This window comes from Pezoporus occidentalis, unplaced genomic scaffold, assembly GCF_034315485.1.
Source record: "Pezoporus occidentalis ecotype Australia unplaced genomic scaffold, CSIRO_AGI_Poc_V1 ctg140, whole genome shotgun sequence".
Classification (NCBI taxonomy): Eukaryota; Metazoa; Chordata; class Aves; order Psittaciformes; family Psittacidae; genus Pezoporus; species Pezoporus occidentalis.
In genome coordinates, this window is record NW_026913210.1 from 564,323 (window position 1) to 582,281 (window position 17,959).

Sequence of the window (17,959 nt, forward strand, 5' to 3'; positions counted from 1 at the left end):
AAGAAGATGCTTGAAGACTTTGATTTCACAGTTTCAGCTAAGAAATACTAAGCAGGACCTGTAGTGACCATGATTTCAGGGAAACAGTAATGGACAGCAACACTGTGCATTTCACAATCTGACCAGACTGTGATGCAAACCTTTGTTACTGCAGTTGCTTTCCTCACTACTGAAGTGTCAAAGTGTCACTAAAGTGGCATTAAGACACCCACACACCACAGAAACAACGATTCTCCAGCACAATGCAACCAGTAAATTAACACAGCAAGCACGTGCAACATTGTAACTGAAATGGCATTATTTAATGTGAACAGCTTGCCATTAAAGAGCATCGGGATTGGGGAAGGGACTAAAGGACAGAAAAGCACACCCTCAAAAAATGTGGCAGCTGATGCTCAGGCCCTTTTTGCGAGCAAGCTCTGCTGTCCGTGACCGACAGCTACGTGCAAAATCAGTAAAGTTCTAATCGTCTTCGGAAGCAGGTGTGGGAACACGCTACAGACAGTTGTCCCGCCTGCTCGCACCGGCTGCTCCCGCCTCTACACCCCACAACCCGGTGACCCAGCACACACCGACGGCGCACACGCGACGGTGAGCAGCACGACACCCAGCCCCGCCGGGGCTCTCTGCCCGACCCTGACCCCGCCGCGCCGGGCCAGGGTTACCTCGGAGGCAGGTGACAGCCGTAAGCGTTGCCTAGGGTAAGGCGAGGCGGGGCGGGGCGGCCCGGCCAGCGGCCCCGGCGAGCAGGAGCCACAGAGGAGGGGAGGAGCGGGCTGCTCGGATTACCTGGGCCGGGCGGGGCCGGTTCGGCGGGAAGGTCCCCGCTAGACTCTCTGCGGGGCAGGGACCTGACAGGCACCGGGAAGAAGCCACGGAAGAACAGCGCGACCCCCAGCACCTCCAGCAGGAGGCAGGAGGAGGCGAACACACCCGAACGCAGCCGCATCCTGCTCCCGCGGAGCGGAGCCGACGGCCACCGACCCCGTTCCGCCGGCTTTCGGGGGAGCTCGCCAACCGCCCCACCCCTTCCCCCGCGGACCAATTAGAGCCCGCAGTACCTGCCCGCCGAGCACTACTATTGGCTAGCGGCCAGCCAACCCCTCCACGGGAGGCGTGGTCCCAAGGCGGAAGTAGACTCCGCGCTCGCAGCTGCGCGTTGAGGTTGTCTCGTTGCGGAAGGAGGAGGGAGGTCCCGGGGGGTTAGGTTCGTGCTGGTGCTGGTGCTGGTGCTGGTGCTGGTGCTGGTGCTGGTGCTGGTGCTGGTGCTGGTGCTGGTGCTGGTGCTGGTGCTGGTGCTGGTGCTGGTGCTGGTGCTGGTGTTTGCTCCAAGGACAAGTGCCGCTGAGAGCTGCTTGCCCTGAAACACAGGTTGGAAAACAGGGCTGTGATGGCAGGGAGATTTAATGTGAAGTTGCAGTACCGGCGTGGCAGGCGAGAAAAGAAACAAGTTGGTGACTGTTGGAGGAGAAAAGAAACAAGTGGTGACTTGCAGGTGTGTGGCGAGCAGGATCTCCCCACGTGCATACACATTTCTTTTTACTGAGTAGTATTAAACCTTTTAACCTTTTCATTGATAGGAAACAGACTAGCAGGCGTGCCATGGCAGGTGGAAGAGGAGACATAAATTTGTAGAAAACTTTAATTCTGTGAAAAAGGAAACAAAGGACATTCTGCAGATTGAAGCAGAGTTGATACTGATCTCGCTATGATCATTGATAATGACAGTGTCGAAAGTCAGAAATTTCTTTCTGCTAACAAAACTGCTTTTCATCTCTACCCAAGCAGTTTGTGTCCTGACTCTTTGCTAGAAAGATGTGGAATAGATTATTTGCAGCACACATAACTCCTTAGCTTGCCCTGTGAGCAGCATGTTTTGCCTGAGAAGCGCTCCAGCAGCCACAGGCTGCCTGTCTGGCAGTCACCATCCTGGGCTAAGTTGTATTTTGTTACCAGATAAAGTTGCTGTGCGACAGCTTGATGCCACTGTGACACCTCACCTGTTTACAGCCACCATCCTACAGCTATGTGCCTGGTGATGTGACTCTACAAGAACTATATAATTGCAGTTTTTCTGCTGGGTCATTTCCTTTGACACAAAGTAAGATCTGTTTTGCATAAGGACAAGCCAAATGCATTGTACATACTTCTGAGAGTGTTTTCCCACTTAAACTCATCAGTTTGTGCTTTTACTGCCAGTTTTTGCTGGCCAACTGCTCATACTGGACTTTGCAACAGCTGTCACTAGGCAAAGCTCCCTTGATGTGAAAGACACGTGAGTGGTTTGGGATGAAAGCTTTGTATAACTTCATATCCCTCCAAGGCTTTCCTAGGGTGTCCTAATGAGCCTGTGTCTTTTGGGCTCGCACTGCTTATGTGGCAGATTGGGGATACATTTCTGACTAGTGTGCTACATTTAGGCCATCTAGTAAGTGCTTTTTTTGATCCCCTTTACCACGTTATGATGCTGCTCAGACTGTTTCTAACATTTCTGTCTCCTAAGAAGAAGCAAAGCCATTATGTAAAAAAGAAGCTGCATTTTGTTAGATACAGTTTGGTTCTTTCTTTCCAGAAACATGGCTTGCAAGGCCCATGAAAGTTAGTATTCAGTAACTGACTGCAGCTGACTAGAGACAGCACAGTGAAATTCAGAGAGAATGTGCAAGGCTTTAAATCATTAGTAAGGGCAAAAGCAAACTTCTGGCTTTTACTGGCAGCCACTTTGTGTGTGCTTCAAGTTCTAAGATGTCTTTATGTAACACGCCTCAAACTTACGTTATTTCTATGTCCAGAAAACTGAGCTGGTTTTGTTACTTTTAATGAGCATTTTGTGTTTTACTTTGAACTAGTAAGATTCTCTGGGCAGAAAATAAGAAAAGTTAACTCTACTAACACATACAAAACACCCTAATGATGCAGTGTTTATAAATCACAAAACAACAACTAAGAAATACCTGCTTTTTATTTTCTGGACAAATACAGCACATTCCCTTTCAGGAGTAAGGTGGAAATTCCCCAAACACTGCATCTTTCTTCACGCTCCACACCTTAAAATTCCCACATAAGATCCCAATTTCTGTGTTCGTGCAAAAAGATTCCTCTAAAGACATGAATACACTAGCTGGCATGTGGTTCACACTCCTTAGTACCTATCTGACTATTCAATCAGGAGCATCACCATTCCACTCACTCAGCATTTGGCAAGTTCTTGTAGCAACATGCTTTCAAGGTCATTATTATTGCACTCAACTGCAGGCAGCAAATAGCTAAGAAAAAAACTGAGTGCTGCCCAAAACTTTAGATTTGACTGAGTAACTGCCTGTGAATCTGTGAGTATATTATGGCATAATGTACTCAAAATTGCTGATACGCATTTCTTTACCCATTTTACAAGGTTTTGGGTGTAACCTCTTCCATTGTGCATGACAGATTTATGCCTTGTGAGAGCTGCTCATTTGATGAGAATTCAGAGTTAGAATCCCCAGTTTCTAAGCACATGAACAGCATTGTGTGCACCAGTTTATGCCAATGGGTGTTTACTAATTTAAATAGCCTTCAGAAGGTAAAATGTTCATGTCAGAGTGTCAGGAAAGGTCATGCAGTAAAGTGCAATCCATGCCGTTCAGGAGGCTGTCACTTCATCAGCACCAGCAAGCCTCTAAAGCACAGCGCAACTCACTCATGTGGAAGATGAATCTATGTATTTCTATGCATGAGCAGCATGTTGCTAATGCTGTTTTTGTGAAGAGCCACTCAAGCAAACTTGAGTGTCTCGGGGAATAAGAAGGGATTTAATACTCCCTGCCAAATCCTCATGGGAAGCATTGCCCCAGAGTATGCTGAGAAGTGGGCAGATAAAAGGCCTATCAAGCTTTGCCTTCACCAGGCATACCGTGGGTTCCACTAAACCAGTAGGAACACACTTTGGTAAAGCTCTTTGCAACCAACACTTAAAGCAGCCAAGTGATACTGTTAATCTCTCTGGCATCCCTAAGGGTACGGCAACAATTAAAACACAGGTTAAGACAAAAAGTTTGGTGTGTCCCATGAGGGAAGAGCACACCACCTTCCAACACTCTCCGCAGTTAATGAAATGCTGCATGTTAGCTCCATTTCTCCTGACTGTTTCACTTTTTGTATTTCACATTTTAACTGGGGGAAAATTAAAAAAAAAAAACCAACCAGCCCAAACAAACCTGATTTTCCCCTCTTCTCTAGTTTCCAATACAGCCAATGTGCAGCCAGTTTCTTCAGTCTTTTTTTCTTCTTTCCCCTGCTCTCAATCTTATAGAATCATAGACTCATAGAATCGTTAGGGTTGGAAAGGACCTTGAGATCATCCAGTTCCAACCTCCCTGGGCAACTCATTCCAGTGCCTCACCACCCTAACAGGAAACAATGTCCTTCTTATATCCAAACTAAACTTCCCCTGTTTAAGTTTTAACCCGTTACCCCTTGTCCTATCACTACAGTCCCTAATGAAGAGTCCATCCACATCATCCCTATAGGCCCCTTCGGATACTGGAAGGCTGCTATGAGGTCTCCACGCAGCCTTCTCTTCTCCAGGCTGAACAGCCCCAACTTCCTCAGCCTGTCTTCATACGGGAGGTGCTCCAGTCCCCTGATCATCCTCGTGGCCCTTCTCTGGACTTGTTCCAACAGTTCCATGTCCTTTTTATGTTGAGGACACCAGAACTGCACACAATACTCCAGGTGAGGTCTCACAAGAGCAGAGTAGAGGGGTGGATCACCTCCTTCGACCTGCTGGTCACGCTCCTTTTGATGTAGCCCAGGATACGGTTGGCTTTCTGGGCTGTGAGCGCACACTGAAGCCGGCTCATGTTCATTTTCTCATCGACCAACACCCCCAAGTCCTTCTTCGTAGAGCTGCTCTGAATCTCTTCTCTGCCCAACCTGTAGCTGTGCCTGGGATTGCTCCAACCCAGGTGTAGGACCTTGCACTTGGCACGGTTAAACTTCATGAGGTTGGCATCAGCCCACCTCACAAGTGTGTCGAGGTCCCTCTGGATGGCATTCCTTCCCTCCAGTGTATCAACCGAACCACACAGCTTGGTGTCATCGGCAAACTTGCTGAGGGCACACTCAATCCCACTGTTCATGTCAAAGACAAAGATGTCGAACAAGACCGGTCCCAACACTGATCCTGAGGGACACCACTCTTTACTGGCCTCCAGCCAGACATTGAGCCATTGACCACAACTCTTTGCATGCGGCCATCCAGCCAGTTCTTTATCCACCGAGTGGTCCATCCATCAAATTGATGTCTCTCCAATTTAGAGAAAAGGATGTCATGTGGGACAGTGTTGAATGCTTTGCACAAGTCCAGGTAGGTGACATCAACTGCTCTACCCCTGTCCATCAGTTCTGTAGCCCCATCATAGAAGGCCACCTGACCTGAAATTGGTCAGGCAGGATTTCCCCTTAGTGAAGCCGTGCTGGATGTCACCAAGCACCTTGTTGATTTTCATGTGCCTTAGCATGCCTTCCAGGAGAATCTGCTCCAAGATTTTGCCAGGCACAGAGGTGAGACTGACTGGTCTGTAATTCCCCGGGTCATCCATTTTCCCCTTCTTGAAAATGGGGGTTATATTTCCCTTTTTCCAGTCATTGGGAACTTCACCTGACTGCCATGATTTCTCAAATATGATGGCCAGCGGCTTCACAACTTCATTTGCCAGCTCCTTCAGGACCCACGGATGGATCTCATCAGGACCCACGGACTTGTGCATGTTCAGATTTTTAAGATGGTCTCGAACCAGTTCCTCTCCTACAGTGGGCGCAAGGTCTTCATTCTCACAGTCCCTGTGTCTGCCTTCCAAGACTTGCGTGGTTTGGTCAGAGCCTTTGCCAGTGAAGACTGAGGCAAAGAAGTCATTCAGAACCTCAGCCTTCTCCAAATCCTGTGTAGCCAGTTCTCCCGAGAGCTTCCTGAGGGGGCCTACATTCTCCCTAGTCTGTTTTTTATTTGCTATGTACTTGTAGAATCCCTTCCTGTTACCTTTAATACCTCTAGCTAAGTTTAATTCTAACTGAGCCTTAGCTTTCCTAACCTGGTCCCTAGCTTCCTGGACAACATCCCTGTACTCTTCCCATGCCACCTGTCCTTGCTTCCACTTATTATAAGCCTCTTTTTTCAATTGAATTTTCCTCAGGAGCTCCTTATCCATCCAAGGAGGTCTCCTGGCCCTCCTGCTGCACTTCCTTCTGGTTGGGATGCAACACTCCTGAGCTTGTAGCAGGTGATTCTTGAATATCAACCAAGAGTCTTGGGCCCCTCTGCCCCCTAGGGCTGTATCCCATGGAACCTTCCTAAGCAGGTTCCTGAAGAGGCCAAAGTCTGCTCTTTTGAAGTCCAGGGCAGTGAGCTTGCTGCACGCTCTTCTCACTGTCCTGAGGATCTCAAATTCGAGCATCTCATGATCGCTGCATCCAAGGCTGCCCTGGAGAGTCACATTTCCAACGAGCCCTTCCCTGTTGGTGAGCACGAGGTCAAGCCTGGCACCTCTCCTTGTCGGCTCCTCTATTACTTGCAGAAGGAAGTTGTCTTCTACACAATTGAAGAACCTCCTGGACTGCTTGTGCCGGGCCGTACCGTCCTTCCAACAGATGTCAGGGTGGTTGAAGTCACCCATGAGAACAAGGGCCTGCGAGCGTGAGGCTTTTCCTGTCTTTCTATGGAGTGCTTCATCTTCAGGTTCTCCTTGATCAGGTGGTCTGTAACAAATCCCCACAGTAATGTCTCCCATAGCTATATTCCCTTTAACCCTGACCCACAAACTCTCTGTGGACTGCTCACCTGTCCCCAGACAGAGTTCCATACTCTCCAGCCTATCCCTAACATAAAGGGCAACTCCCCCTCCCCGCCTGCCAGGCCTGTCCTTCCTAAAGAGCCTTATCTTGACTGATCCCCTTGTAGTCTTGCTCTCAGGTTACCTGCTGTTAATAACTTCTAGGCATCTGCAGCTTACCACCTTTCTCTTTGAACTGCGGCCCGTATTCTCCCCATGTGGTCCTAATTTAACAGGGTTTCACATGTGACTGTGTGTGTTTCTGTGAAACCTGCACTTTCGTCCAAACTTTACAAGGTCAGGTATGTGAACACCGCATGCCAGTGTTTTAAACAAGCATCCCTATTCTATGGTTAGAGTGGTACTTCATAAACTTGTTCCAAATACATACAATACTGTACTGGGGAGCATACAGGAGGAGCCGGAATGGGGGCAGTTTCAAAATTGACCTGTGTAAGTAAAAGTCACCATTTTTACCTTCAGTGAGTGTGCTGTAGCATACCAGTAAATTGAAGCTGTGATAATAAATAAATAAATAAATAAATAAATAAATAAATAAATAAATAACAGACATTTCCAAAGCAATCTGGCACTCTGAAAGTACTGCTGTGTAGTTAGAAATCAGAAGGACACACAGTAGTTTCTTCTCTCCTATCATTTCTCCATTCTTCAGTACCTAGTAATTTGAATGTATGTCTGGTCTCTGCTGCAGTTAAGCCATGGTAAAACATCAGAAAAGGTTATCAAAGACTGTCTACTGAAGTATGACTGTTCCTCCTCTCTTCAGGTGCACTGCAAAATCTCCAGAGGTTTGTAGTTGCTGAGACAAAAGACAATGCAGAAACACTTGTCATTGTAAACCCTGCTTCTCAAATCTGAGCCCGAATGAGAACTTCTGCACATAGAGGAGAATTAAACAGCAAAAACATATTAAAAAATCTTTCAGTAGCTTTATCCACATCAAACAATTGGCTGTCTATCTTTACACACGTGCACAAGCACAGAGGCTGCCTTCAGGTTTAGACACTATGGAGACCATGCTTACAGAGCCTAAGGGATTTGAGATTGAGGCAGCCAGGGGCCACTGAAGAAGATAAACCCTGATAACCTCAGGTGGTGAGCTGTAGGAAAGCAAAATCTGTTTTGTTTCGGCAGACTGCAGACTTACTCCTTGCTGCAGTATGAAATTACTTGCTTTCAAAGGGGAAGCAAAGCTGCAGAGCAAGAACTAATTGAAAAAAGAGCCTGGTTGTTAGTTTTCCCCCAGAGACCTGTACTCAAAGCCTACACTGCTTAGTAGCAATATCTCTATCCCCCTTTCTCTGCATAGGATTGTACAGAGATGTAAACAGTCATTTCTGCTTAAGAAAGCACCAGCTTTACAATTGCTGTTGTGCTCCCATGCAGGCAGGTTCTCTGAGATCTTCAAGTATAGGCTGGGATAGCTGAGGCTGATCCCCACATGTGCTGCTGGTTAGAACAGATCTTGGGATGCTTTGATCCGATGTTAGTTTTTCATTCAGTCTAAATGGGTTGGATAAAACACAAATTAAAAAAAAAGAAGTCCTCAAGGAAATCTTCCAAAACCACTTGAGTAGATGACATTCTGACACCCCTCTCTTCCTGAAAAGTCAGCAGACTCCACCAGCTAGAGTAATGCCAGCCACTTAGCCTTCAGGGCAGGCACTGAGAGAAGGAGCCAAATCAGGGCACAGCTAAAGCAACAGCTTTGCTTTGCACATGAAAATTGACCCAAATCCCTTCTCCCTCTAACTTTGCCCCCTTATCTTATTTTGTCTCTTCCTTCAATCCTGTTTCCTTTCCTGTTCTGTTCTTATTCCTAATGAAAAAGCTTGTGTAGCCATGTTCTATGTTTGACAGCCTCTCTCCTGCTCTTCCTAATGGCCTTTACTCATCACTAGGCAGTAAACAGGGGGCCCGGTGATACTTGGTTCTTCCGGATTTAATGAGGACCTGGAAACAGCAAAGAGACTCTTATCAGTGCCCCCACAAAGAAAGTCCTCTCTGATGTAAGCTGACCCTTTAGCAGGTGCTAAAGAATCCACAGAGCAGTGGGAGAAAAGGGGCATGATGGGAACATCCCAACCAGAACACTTGCAACAGCCCCATTCACATCTTGATCGCTTAGGAGTCCAGCAACTGCAGCCCACAATTGAAAGAAACAGGACTGCCCCATTTTCTGCCTAGCTGCTCTCTCCCCATGACATTAGTACGTTTATCCCCAGCATGCAAGTGACAACTTCAGCCCCCTCCAGCCCTCCTGGTTTGCCTGATCTGCCTAGTGTTATAGGGCTTTCTTTAGTCATGTGGCCTTTGTCCCACAGAGAATTTCTCGTAGTGCAGAAATCCTCTTTTCCATGGTCCCCATGAACAATGGTAATAAACAATTACAATGCTGAAGTAGGAAATACAGTTACATTCTTCCATGACATATGGATTTACTGAAATAACCTTCCTAAGTAAGAAATCCTAGCCCAGCTTTTTTTTATCATTATTGCGTTCTTGCCTTGTATCTCTCCCTTCTCTAAGCCCAAGTATTAATTTTAAAATGTGCTAACTTCAAAATTCACCTACAGGTGTCAGATGTTCAGTAATACTGTCTTTTAATTCCTTTAAGCCTACATATTTATTAATAGCTAAACACCACATTGTTCATGTTAAGAAATACCAGCGTGTAATGTAAGCACTTCTCGTTTTAGCAACCAGCTTTTTCTCTGACACTTCTTATCACATATATTTGTTACCAAGAGAGAGGTCTTTTCACTGCTGGGAAATAGCAAGCTGTACAAAGCTAGCATCATAAGCCTGCTGATCTTTATGCTCAGGCAGTATTCAGCTGTTCAGCTTAAGAAAGAAGAAAATGTGAAAGGCTGACAGGCATTAAGAGCACAGAATGGTTGCCCATTTGCTAACTGAAGTGTGCACTTTCTCAAATTTGATGTTGAATAGCCAAGCCATCACCCAGGGAGAAGCTGGACGTATACAAGCGTCCTTAATAGGATGTGTCAGTGGCTGCAGAGAGGTCCAGAAGCACTGCTTGTTACTGTGCAGGCACAGGAAGCAACATGTCGGAGGGCAAGTTATTAAAATCAAAAGTATTTGTGAGGGAGGAAGAAGCAATAACGTGCTGTCTTTATTCACATAAGGTAATGAATCAGCATCATAGGCAATGAATCAGCATCATCAAACTGTGGCACCAATAAATTCTCAGATAGGTTTTCAAGTGCTTATATTTTCAGTATAAATCATTTCCAGTACCCTGTGGCTAGAACTTCTTGCTTTGGTAGCTTTGTCACCAGTTCACAGCATGTCAGGCAGTCATACCCACTTCCTTCCCTGTGGGGAAGGCTAGCTGCTCCTGTGTGGGCCAGAGTCATTCTGCATTGTACATGGGCCCACTTTCCTCCATGTTCCCCACCTATAGCTCTAAGACCATTGCTTTGTGGGGTTCCCCAGTTTGATGCTGTAATGGCAGAGTGCTGCATTTTTTTGTGGGAGGAAGCTGAGAGTCAGTTTTTGCATGCCCTTGGAAGCAGCACTGAGTAGCAGAGGGAGCTCAGCCTGCCTGGATGCTCACAGGAAGCCAAGCCTGGTGCAGAGTCACTCAGTGAAGCTGGTCCCTGAAACAGACTATCTGCATCACTGCATTTGTGTTGCGTGTCACTGTATTTACACCTGGCCACTGCATCTGGGTCAAGAAAACTGATTTGCCAATCAAAAATACAAAACCATGCAGGGTTTCTGTAGCTTCATTTCTTAAGATGGCTGGACCTTTTGCTTCCCCTGCCACTGAAGCATTTATGAAGTCTCATGGGTTCCTAAGGTCTAATAAGACAGAAGTTCGCTTTACTGCTTCTAGCCTTTTCTAGGACCTGCCCACTTTATTCAGCCACCTGTGTCCTCAAATCATGCAGCTTTGCTGCTTCTCTACCATGTTTCTTTGTACTTGACAAGAAGATTAAAACCTTAAGATGGACTGTCACTGACATATAGAGACATTATGAGCTTATAAGTCCTATTTCTAGAGGAAATCAGGCAAAGAGTCCTTATGTCCAATTGCAGGCTGTTAGGCTTATCTGCACTAGTAAACTGACAAAGTTTCCTTGTCTGAGCTTTCTTTTCATTTCCAAAACAGCTTCTGGCACATCCATCAAATGAAATGAGGCTTAATCAAGATCTGTGATCTGTCCCTTACTTTAGCTATTCACAGTGCCTTTCTTGAAGTATAGATGGAGAATGAGGCTTGGGTCATGGCACCATTGAAATTAGCTAAGCTTTTGAAAGATTTTCAAAGGTCACCGGTGTTCCTAATAGTAGGGGAGGGAAAAAAATTACAAGTATTTTCTGTCTATTTTAATGACTTTTGAAAGCTTTCAGTGAGCACACAAATTACTGTAACTAAGAATCAAGAAGTGTCAGGAGATGTGATTTCTATATAGCCCTTAGCAAAAATGCTTTTCTATTCCTTGAATATCTCTACTATTAGGACAGACATCTTGAGTATTCTCTTGTATTGAAACAGAAGTCTTCCATTACACACACCATTTCAAGCTGCAGCAGGCTGAACTGTAATTATCAGAATATCCATAACACCAAAATCATGTAGTATAATAGTTACAACAGGAGGGCAAGACTTCTTTTCTTTGTTTTTCCTTCTGTTTTGTGTGGGTTTTACTTGTAACAGTAATTAAGCTCAGTCCCAAAAATTTTACAAAGAAGGACTAATTATGACAAATCGCATCTTTTTTTTTCAAGCAAAGTAGCACAGAGAAGTAGAAGCCACTAAAACCATCCCTTTCCCATCATGTTATATTCTGTCTTCCATAAATCTGTTATAGTCCATCTTGCTGTCATTCAAGCTTCTTAGGCTGTTCCGAAAAGATGACTTGCAGTTGCTAGAAAGCTCCAAATTCCCACATTCAACATGCTGGTGATCCCTTGTTCATACGGCAACACTTCATGTCATCCAGCATAGTTAGCTCCTCACTCCCAGCTGGTTTTCCATCCCCCTGCACTGATGACTTTGCAGAGGACACTGTCATTGCAGCTCAGCCCCTTTCAGCTGTGCTGCACCCACCAAGATTGTCATTTGTCACACTGGGACTCATTTTGGTATTGCAACTGACCAGTGCTGCACAAAGGAGGCCTCAATAGGTCACTTGAGACTCTAAGTGTCTCTTGCCTCCCTGCTGCAATGGCTATGACATAGCTGAAGAACTTCCCCACAGTTGTGCCCCACCAGTACTCTGATCATCCTGTAACTGGCATACTCTCACATGTTTCATTTCTCCTGCACTACCTCTGATGTATTGCAGCTGATAACAAAGATTCCAGCTGCTGATTCTGAAGAGCATAATCTTACCACTTCAGGTGACTGAAACTCATGCTGTGTCATTGCCCTCATCTCCTTACATAATCCAGTTCTAACTCTTGTGCTAAAAATTATTAGTAAAAATGTAAACAAATTATAACCCACAGGACATTGTAGATCAGTCCTGCCTCTGAATGGGCTGTTGCAGTCAGTGCCTATCGCCTCTCTCCTTCCTTCTCTAAATCACCTATTCCTCAGGTTCCCAAACTGAGTAACAGTAGTCAGTCTTCCTCATTTTGTTGTTTTAAAATGACTTTACTGAACAGACATTTTCTTTCTGAACCTCACCATTTCCTTAACTAGGTGAGGAATGTAATCCCCTCCACCCAGGAACAGGTTTCACTGCCACTATGCTTTTCTCCCTGAACATTTCTGTCCATTGTGTTACCCTGTTTTCATCTGGTCCTGTGTCCTCTTCTTGGGTACTAAATGCAATAGCAAGAATTATTATTACGCTTTTCCTCAAATTATAGCAGTAGAAATCTTAGCAGTTATTAACAGCTTAGAAGCCCCTTATTAGCTTGTTTTGCTATTTGGAGAAAAATGTATCAAAGTAATTTTGATTTTCTTTAAGTAGTTGAAGTATGAGTTAACAATGAAATCAGGCATAAAAAGGACATTAAAAACCAAAAAGAAACACAAACACACTCAGCAGCAAGAGTATGGAAATTCAGAGCTGCAAAGCAAGATACCAGGTTGATTATGATGCTTCAGGGCATACTATACAGGTGTCTTGCTATCAGATTCTTGCTGCCTGCAGTACTTGAAGAAAATTCGAAGTTAAGAGAGGAGAAGATCTGCTACAGGAGGAGAGCCAAGCACTGTGAAACACTGACAGTCAAAAAGAATAAAGCCATTTCGATGGAGGACATTCTAAAAACAAAAAGAAATATGCCATGGCTCCTAGGAAGCAGCCCTTCATTATATATGGAAGAACCTTAAAGAAAAGCAAACAAGAAAAATGCACATAAAGTGTCCAAACAATGCCATCTGGGGACTGCTGCCACTAAGAATAGGGTGAGCAAAAGTTAACCAAGGACGTGCTTTTCCCACTCAGAATGAGCAAAACTCTAATCTGTGGCAGGTTTCACTTATTTGCACAGGGCCAGTGTTGGAGTCAGGCACTGACTGTCACAAAACAGTGCATTAGCAGCCAGGGCTTCTTCAGGAAAGGAGCACCAGCACACCTCTACATGCAAGAGCCATAGTCAAGTGGCAGCTTTGTTGTATTTTTTTAATGCAAGGATTTTTTTCATTTGAAGTTTGTAGGGAACCAGAGACCGCAGAGAAATCAAGGAAAGGAGAATATGGCATAGCACCACGGGATAAATGTTTTCAGACCTTACTGTTTTATTATGCCACCAAAAAAGGTTTTATTTTACAAAGCCTCCAGAGTACAGTGTTCCCCCATTTAAACCAAGTATCTCCAAACAGGTCCCTGAGATTTTTCTTAAGGACTGCAGTGCAGCACAGCAGCTGACAGGTACCTTTTTTGATTAAAGCAATATTCACCTAGAAATCTGTGGTATTTTATCTCTGCTGGGAATCACTGCAGTGGAGATGGTCTACTTCTTGGACACAACACAAGTGTTTACATTGGTGTCTCACCCTATGGGTGAGATGGGGTGCAGCAAAGCACTACCACAAGGTTTTTGTGCAAGCAGCAGGAATGTGCTTGTTTCCCAAACTGGTGCAGCTGATATGAATGAGAGCAGAAATCTCTTGGAAGGACAGTTGCTCTGTTTCAGAACTGGCAAAGGAGTGTGAAGGAGCAAAGCATCTGGTAGTGCTTTTTCAGTCAGCCATAGATCCAGAGTGGGCTCCTGCAGGAATGCAAGCTTGATGGATGTCTGGAGGAGGCAGGGGAGGTCTGCAGCCTTTTCAGCAGAACATAGAGACCCCAGAGATGGGCTGAATCTGCTGAGCTGGGTATTGTGCAAACAAAACAGAATGTTTGGGAATTTCTTAATCCCAAAGTTGTATATACAAAAAAAAAAAAAAAAAAGCAGGAAAGTAACAAAGGCAATATGTTTTTGCATTTCTTTCAGATGCATTAGATTTCTCTGAAGGTTAATCAGTATTATGTTAAGACTTTCAGCTTAAGCTCAATGAAATAGGAAAGAGGAACCAGAGAATGTGGTCTTCAGCAAGAATCATAGAATCATAGAATAGTTAGGGTTGGAAAAGACCTCAAGATCATCTAGTTCCAGCCCCCCTGCCGTGAGCAGGGACACCTTACGCTAAATCATATCACCCAAGGCCCTGTTCAACCTGTACTTCAATACTGCCAGGGATGGAGGACTCACAATCTCCCTGGGCAACCCATTCCAGTGCTTCACCACCCTTACAGTAAAGAACTTCCTCCTTATATCCAATTTAAACTTCCCCTGTTTAAGTTTTAACCCATTACCCCTTGTCCTATCACTACAGTCCCTAGTGAAGAGTCCATCCACATCATCCCTATAGGCCCCCTTCAGATACTGGAAGGCTGCTATGAGGTCTCCACGCAGCCTTCTCTTCTCCAGGCTGAACAGCCCCAACTTCCTCAGCCTGTCTTCATACGGGAGGTGCTCCAGTCCCCTGATCATCCTCGTGGCCCTTCTCTGGACTTGTTCCAACAGTTCCATGTCCTTTTTATGTTGAGGACACCAGAACTGCACACAATACTCCAGGTGAGGTCTCACAAGAGCAGAGTAGAGGGGCAGGATCACCTCCTTCGACCTGCTGGTCACGCTCCTTTTGATGCAGCCCAGGATATGGTTGGCTTTCTGGGCTGTGAGCGCACACTGAAGCCGGCTCATGTTCATTTTCTCATCAACCAACACCTCCAAGTCCTTCTCCACAGGGCTGCTCTGAATCTCTTCTCTGCCCAACCTGTAGCTGTGCCTGGGATTGCTCCGATCCAGGTGTAGAACCTTGCACTTGGCATGGTTAAACCTCGTGAGGTTGGCATCAGCCCACCTCACAAGTGTGTCGAGGTCCCTCTGGATGGCATTCCTTCCCTCCAGCGTATCAACCAAACCACACAGTTTGGTGTCATCGCCAAACTTGCTGAGGGCGCACTCAATCCCACTGTCCATGTCAGCGACAAAGATGTTGAACAAGACCGGTCCCAACACCGATCCCTGAGGGACGTCACTCGTTACTGGTCTAAAAGCAAAGAAGCTATAGAAGTAATTCAGACTTTTTGTTTGTTCATTTTGCTCTCGAACTGACTACAAGATAGAGAGTCAAGTTAGGTCTTGTAAAAGAAGAATAATAAAACCAGGCTGCATCAGAAGTCTGTGCAGTGTTTTGCTACCCATCTGTGGCATTTTAACATCTTCAAGCTTTCAGAATGTTTGGTACAAGTATTCCCTTCTGTTATATTTGTAGAATTTATATCACATGTTATTTATTCTGTTTAATATTTATAGTGCATTCATTTGAATTCACCTGCTGCAATACACAGTTCACTTTCAATACACTACTTCTAATTTCACTTCCTTTGCAAAGTCTGCATTCTCTTGAGCTACCCTTGGAACTCAGTTCTCATCTAGAGACCAGGGGCTGGGATATCTGCTTAAACAACAGCACATGCTCTGCATCCTCACAAACCTGCTTGACATTTAGGGTCACCACAGAGCTGACGCTATGCCTGCTGGGTCTGGAGGGAGAACACTAGGCACCAGTCTCCTTCCCTCTTGCCTGTGCAAGGAAAGCAGAACAAGTCACCCATCCATTACTGCTGGAGTGAACCCCACTTCCCACCCTGAAGTCTGAACAAACACAAGGAATGTTTTGGTCATCTCTCTGTTGTGGCCACACTGCCTATGGTGCAGCCCTGATGACAATGATGAGTCTCACACTTGGGGCAGCTTTTTGTCAGAACAGGCACTAAACAACTTTCTCTTGGGGGAACTCACCGTCACTGAAACAGAAATAAAGCACAGCAAATGAACTCCTTCTAGCTCCTGGCACTTTTCAGGCAGGGCAGGCAGTTCATGGCAGGCATAAATATCCTCCCAGCACTTAGTAATTCCCCTCCACTACCACCAGAATTCCCCTAGATCCTTGGGGAAGTTTTGCTCAGCATCCTCTCTAAGGCACAGTTGTGGGTCTGTTCACTGTTGCTCTCAAATCCATGCTTGAGCTCTTTTGCACACTCTATTGCTCTCCTTCCTTGCACCAGGTTCCCCAGACAGCTTGTTCTGTCCCCCTCCTCACCCCTCCCTGCACATTTGGCTGTTGTCACATAGATGCCTCATCCTCTGCTTTCAAAATGCTGCTCTTTAAAAGGTGTGTTACCATAGAAAAGATGAATGCTCTACATCAGCTGGCAAAAGCTGTCTTCTGCTGATAGAGCTGCTTTGTTTGCTGGAGTTGCGAGGTCTGTGTAATGCAGGTATATCAGGGGAACTAGACTAATCGGAAGGTTTTAGGTGAGGCCCAATATAGAATGTTAAAAAAATCACCCTCTTTTTTATTCAGCCCTTCAGATACAAAAGGAATACATATTCAGTTCCTTTAGGAATCAAACCATTGACCTTTCTGAATGTTGGAGATCACAGAAGTAGAGCAGAGGGGGAATGATTATCATACCATTAAAACAGTACAACTCCCAAATGTAGTTACTGCTAGACCTGGTAGTAACTGGGGAGAAGGAGGAAAGCAGGATCTGTTGGGGGGGGGGGGGGGAGGGATTGGTTGCACAGAAAATCCAGGCTGGCACAAGTTTCTCTGACTTTTCGTGAGGCATTTGACTTACTTCTGCATGGTGCTGAAACAAGTGGCACAGTTACTGAGGGTGCTTGCAAACAGCAGGAAGCAGCAGTGACCTAGATCAGGAGGTTTTTCTCTGTGGGAGAACCCTTTGAAACATGTTCCTGGGAGAGACAGTCAGGCAGGACGTTTTCTCCTTGGCATTCAGGTGGTGGATGCTGGGTGGCACATACACTCCTGACAAAGGGGTTTGTCTCCAGGAGCCTCCTCAGCTCCAGGGCAGAGCCTCTCACCTGCAAGGGGCTTTCCCTGGCCCCGCAAACCCCCTCAAAAGGGCACATGCAAACCCCCTCATACTCATCAGTTGTAAAGGCACCCACAGGTCCCTCTCCCAGCCCAGTGCTCAGGAGACTGTGCAGCAGGCACCACTCAAGGACACTGTTAGTGCTACCTGATTGGTAGCCTTTGATCATCCATTTAAAGCCAGTTTCCTCTCCAGGGCCTTTGAAGTGGAGAGAGCTCCCTGCCTGGGCTTCAGGTGGTACAAGAGCATCCTTTTCAACTGTGTAGATGTGGACAGCCCTCACAGGGTTGCCAGTGGCTGCCTTAGCCTGGCACCCAACCTCACGGTTCGCTGATGGGATTTGGTGCCAGGCCAGGGCTCAGCCACTGGAGGTGGTTGCGCAGTGTGCAGGACTTGTGTGTGGCAGCAGAAGTGGGATTCATGCTCATGCAAATATACAAGGGGCTAAGTCTGTTCAGAAGCTTGGCTTCCCCCGCAGGCCCATTGGTCAGCAGAGCAGAGCCAGCTTCTACAGCAAAAGGAAACGTGGGAGGAAAGGTGGGAAGAAGGCTGCATTTTCAGGAGCCCATTACTAAGGTGACTGTGTGTTCGAGCCAGTAGCTCCATGCACCAGACACTAGACTGCAGAATTACAGTTCAAAACCAAGCAGGCTCCTCTGAGCCACACAGTACCTGGTAATGTGGAGTCCTGCAGGCTGCACTGACAGGAACAAGTCTTTCCAGGCTGCAGCTGAGCCCTTCTCCTTCTTCCAC

The 17,959-nt window shown here is 46.0% G+C and overlaps 1 protein-coding gene across 2 annotated transcripts in view; it reads right to left on the reverse strand.

The window, feature by feature from the left end:
- Nucleotides 1–994, reverse strand: part of PIGG (phosphatidylinositol glycan anchor biosynthesis class G (EMM blood group)) — an 86,814-nt gene extending 85,820 nt beyond the window's left edge. For both annotated transcript variants that reach the window (XM_062609735.1, XM_062609737.1), the window contains exon 1: nucleotides 790–994. In XM_062609735.1, the coding sequence (XP_062465719.1) occupies nucleotides 790–949 (160 nt within the window). In that variant the 5' untranslated portion in view covers nucleotides 950–994. The remainder of the gene's footprint in view (nucleotides 1–789) is intronic.
- Nucleotides 995–17,959: the final 16,965 nt, after the last annotated feature.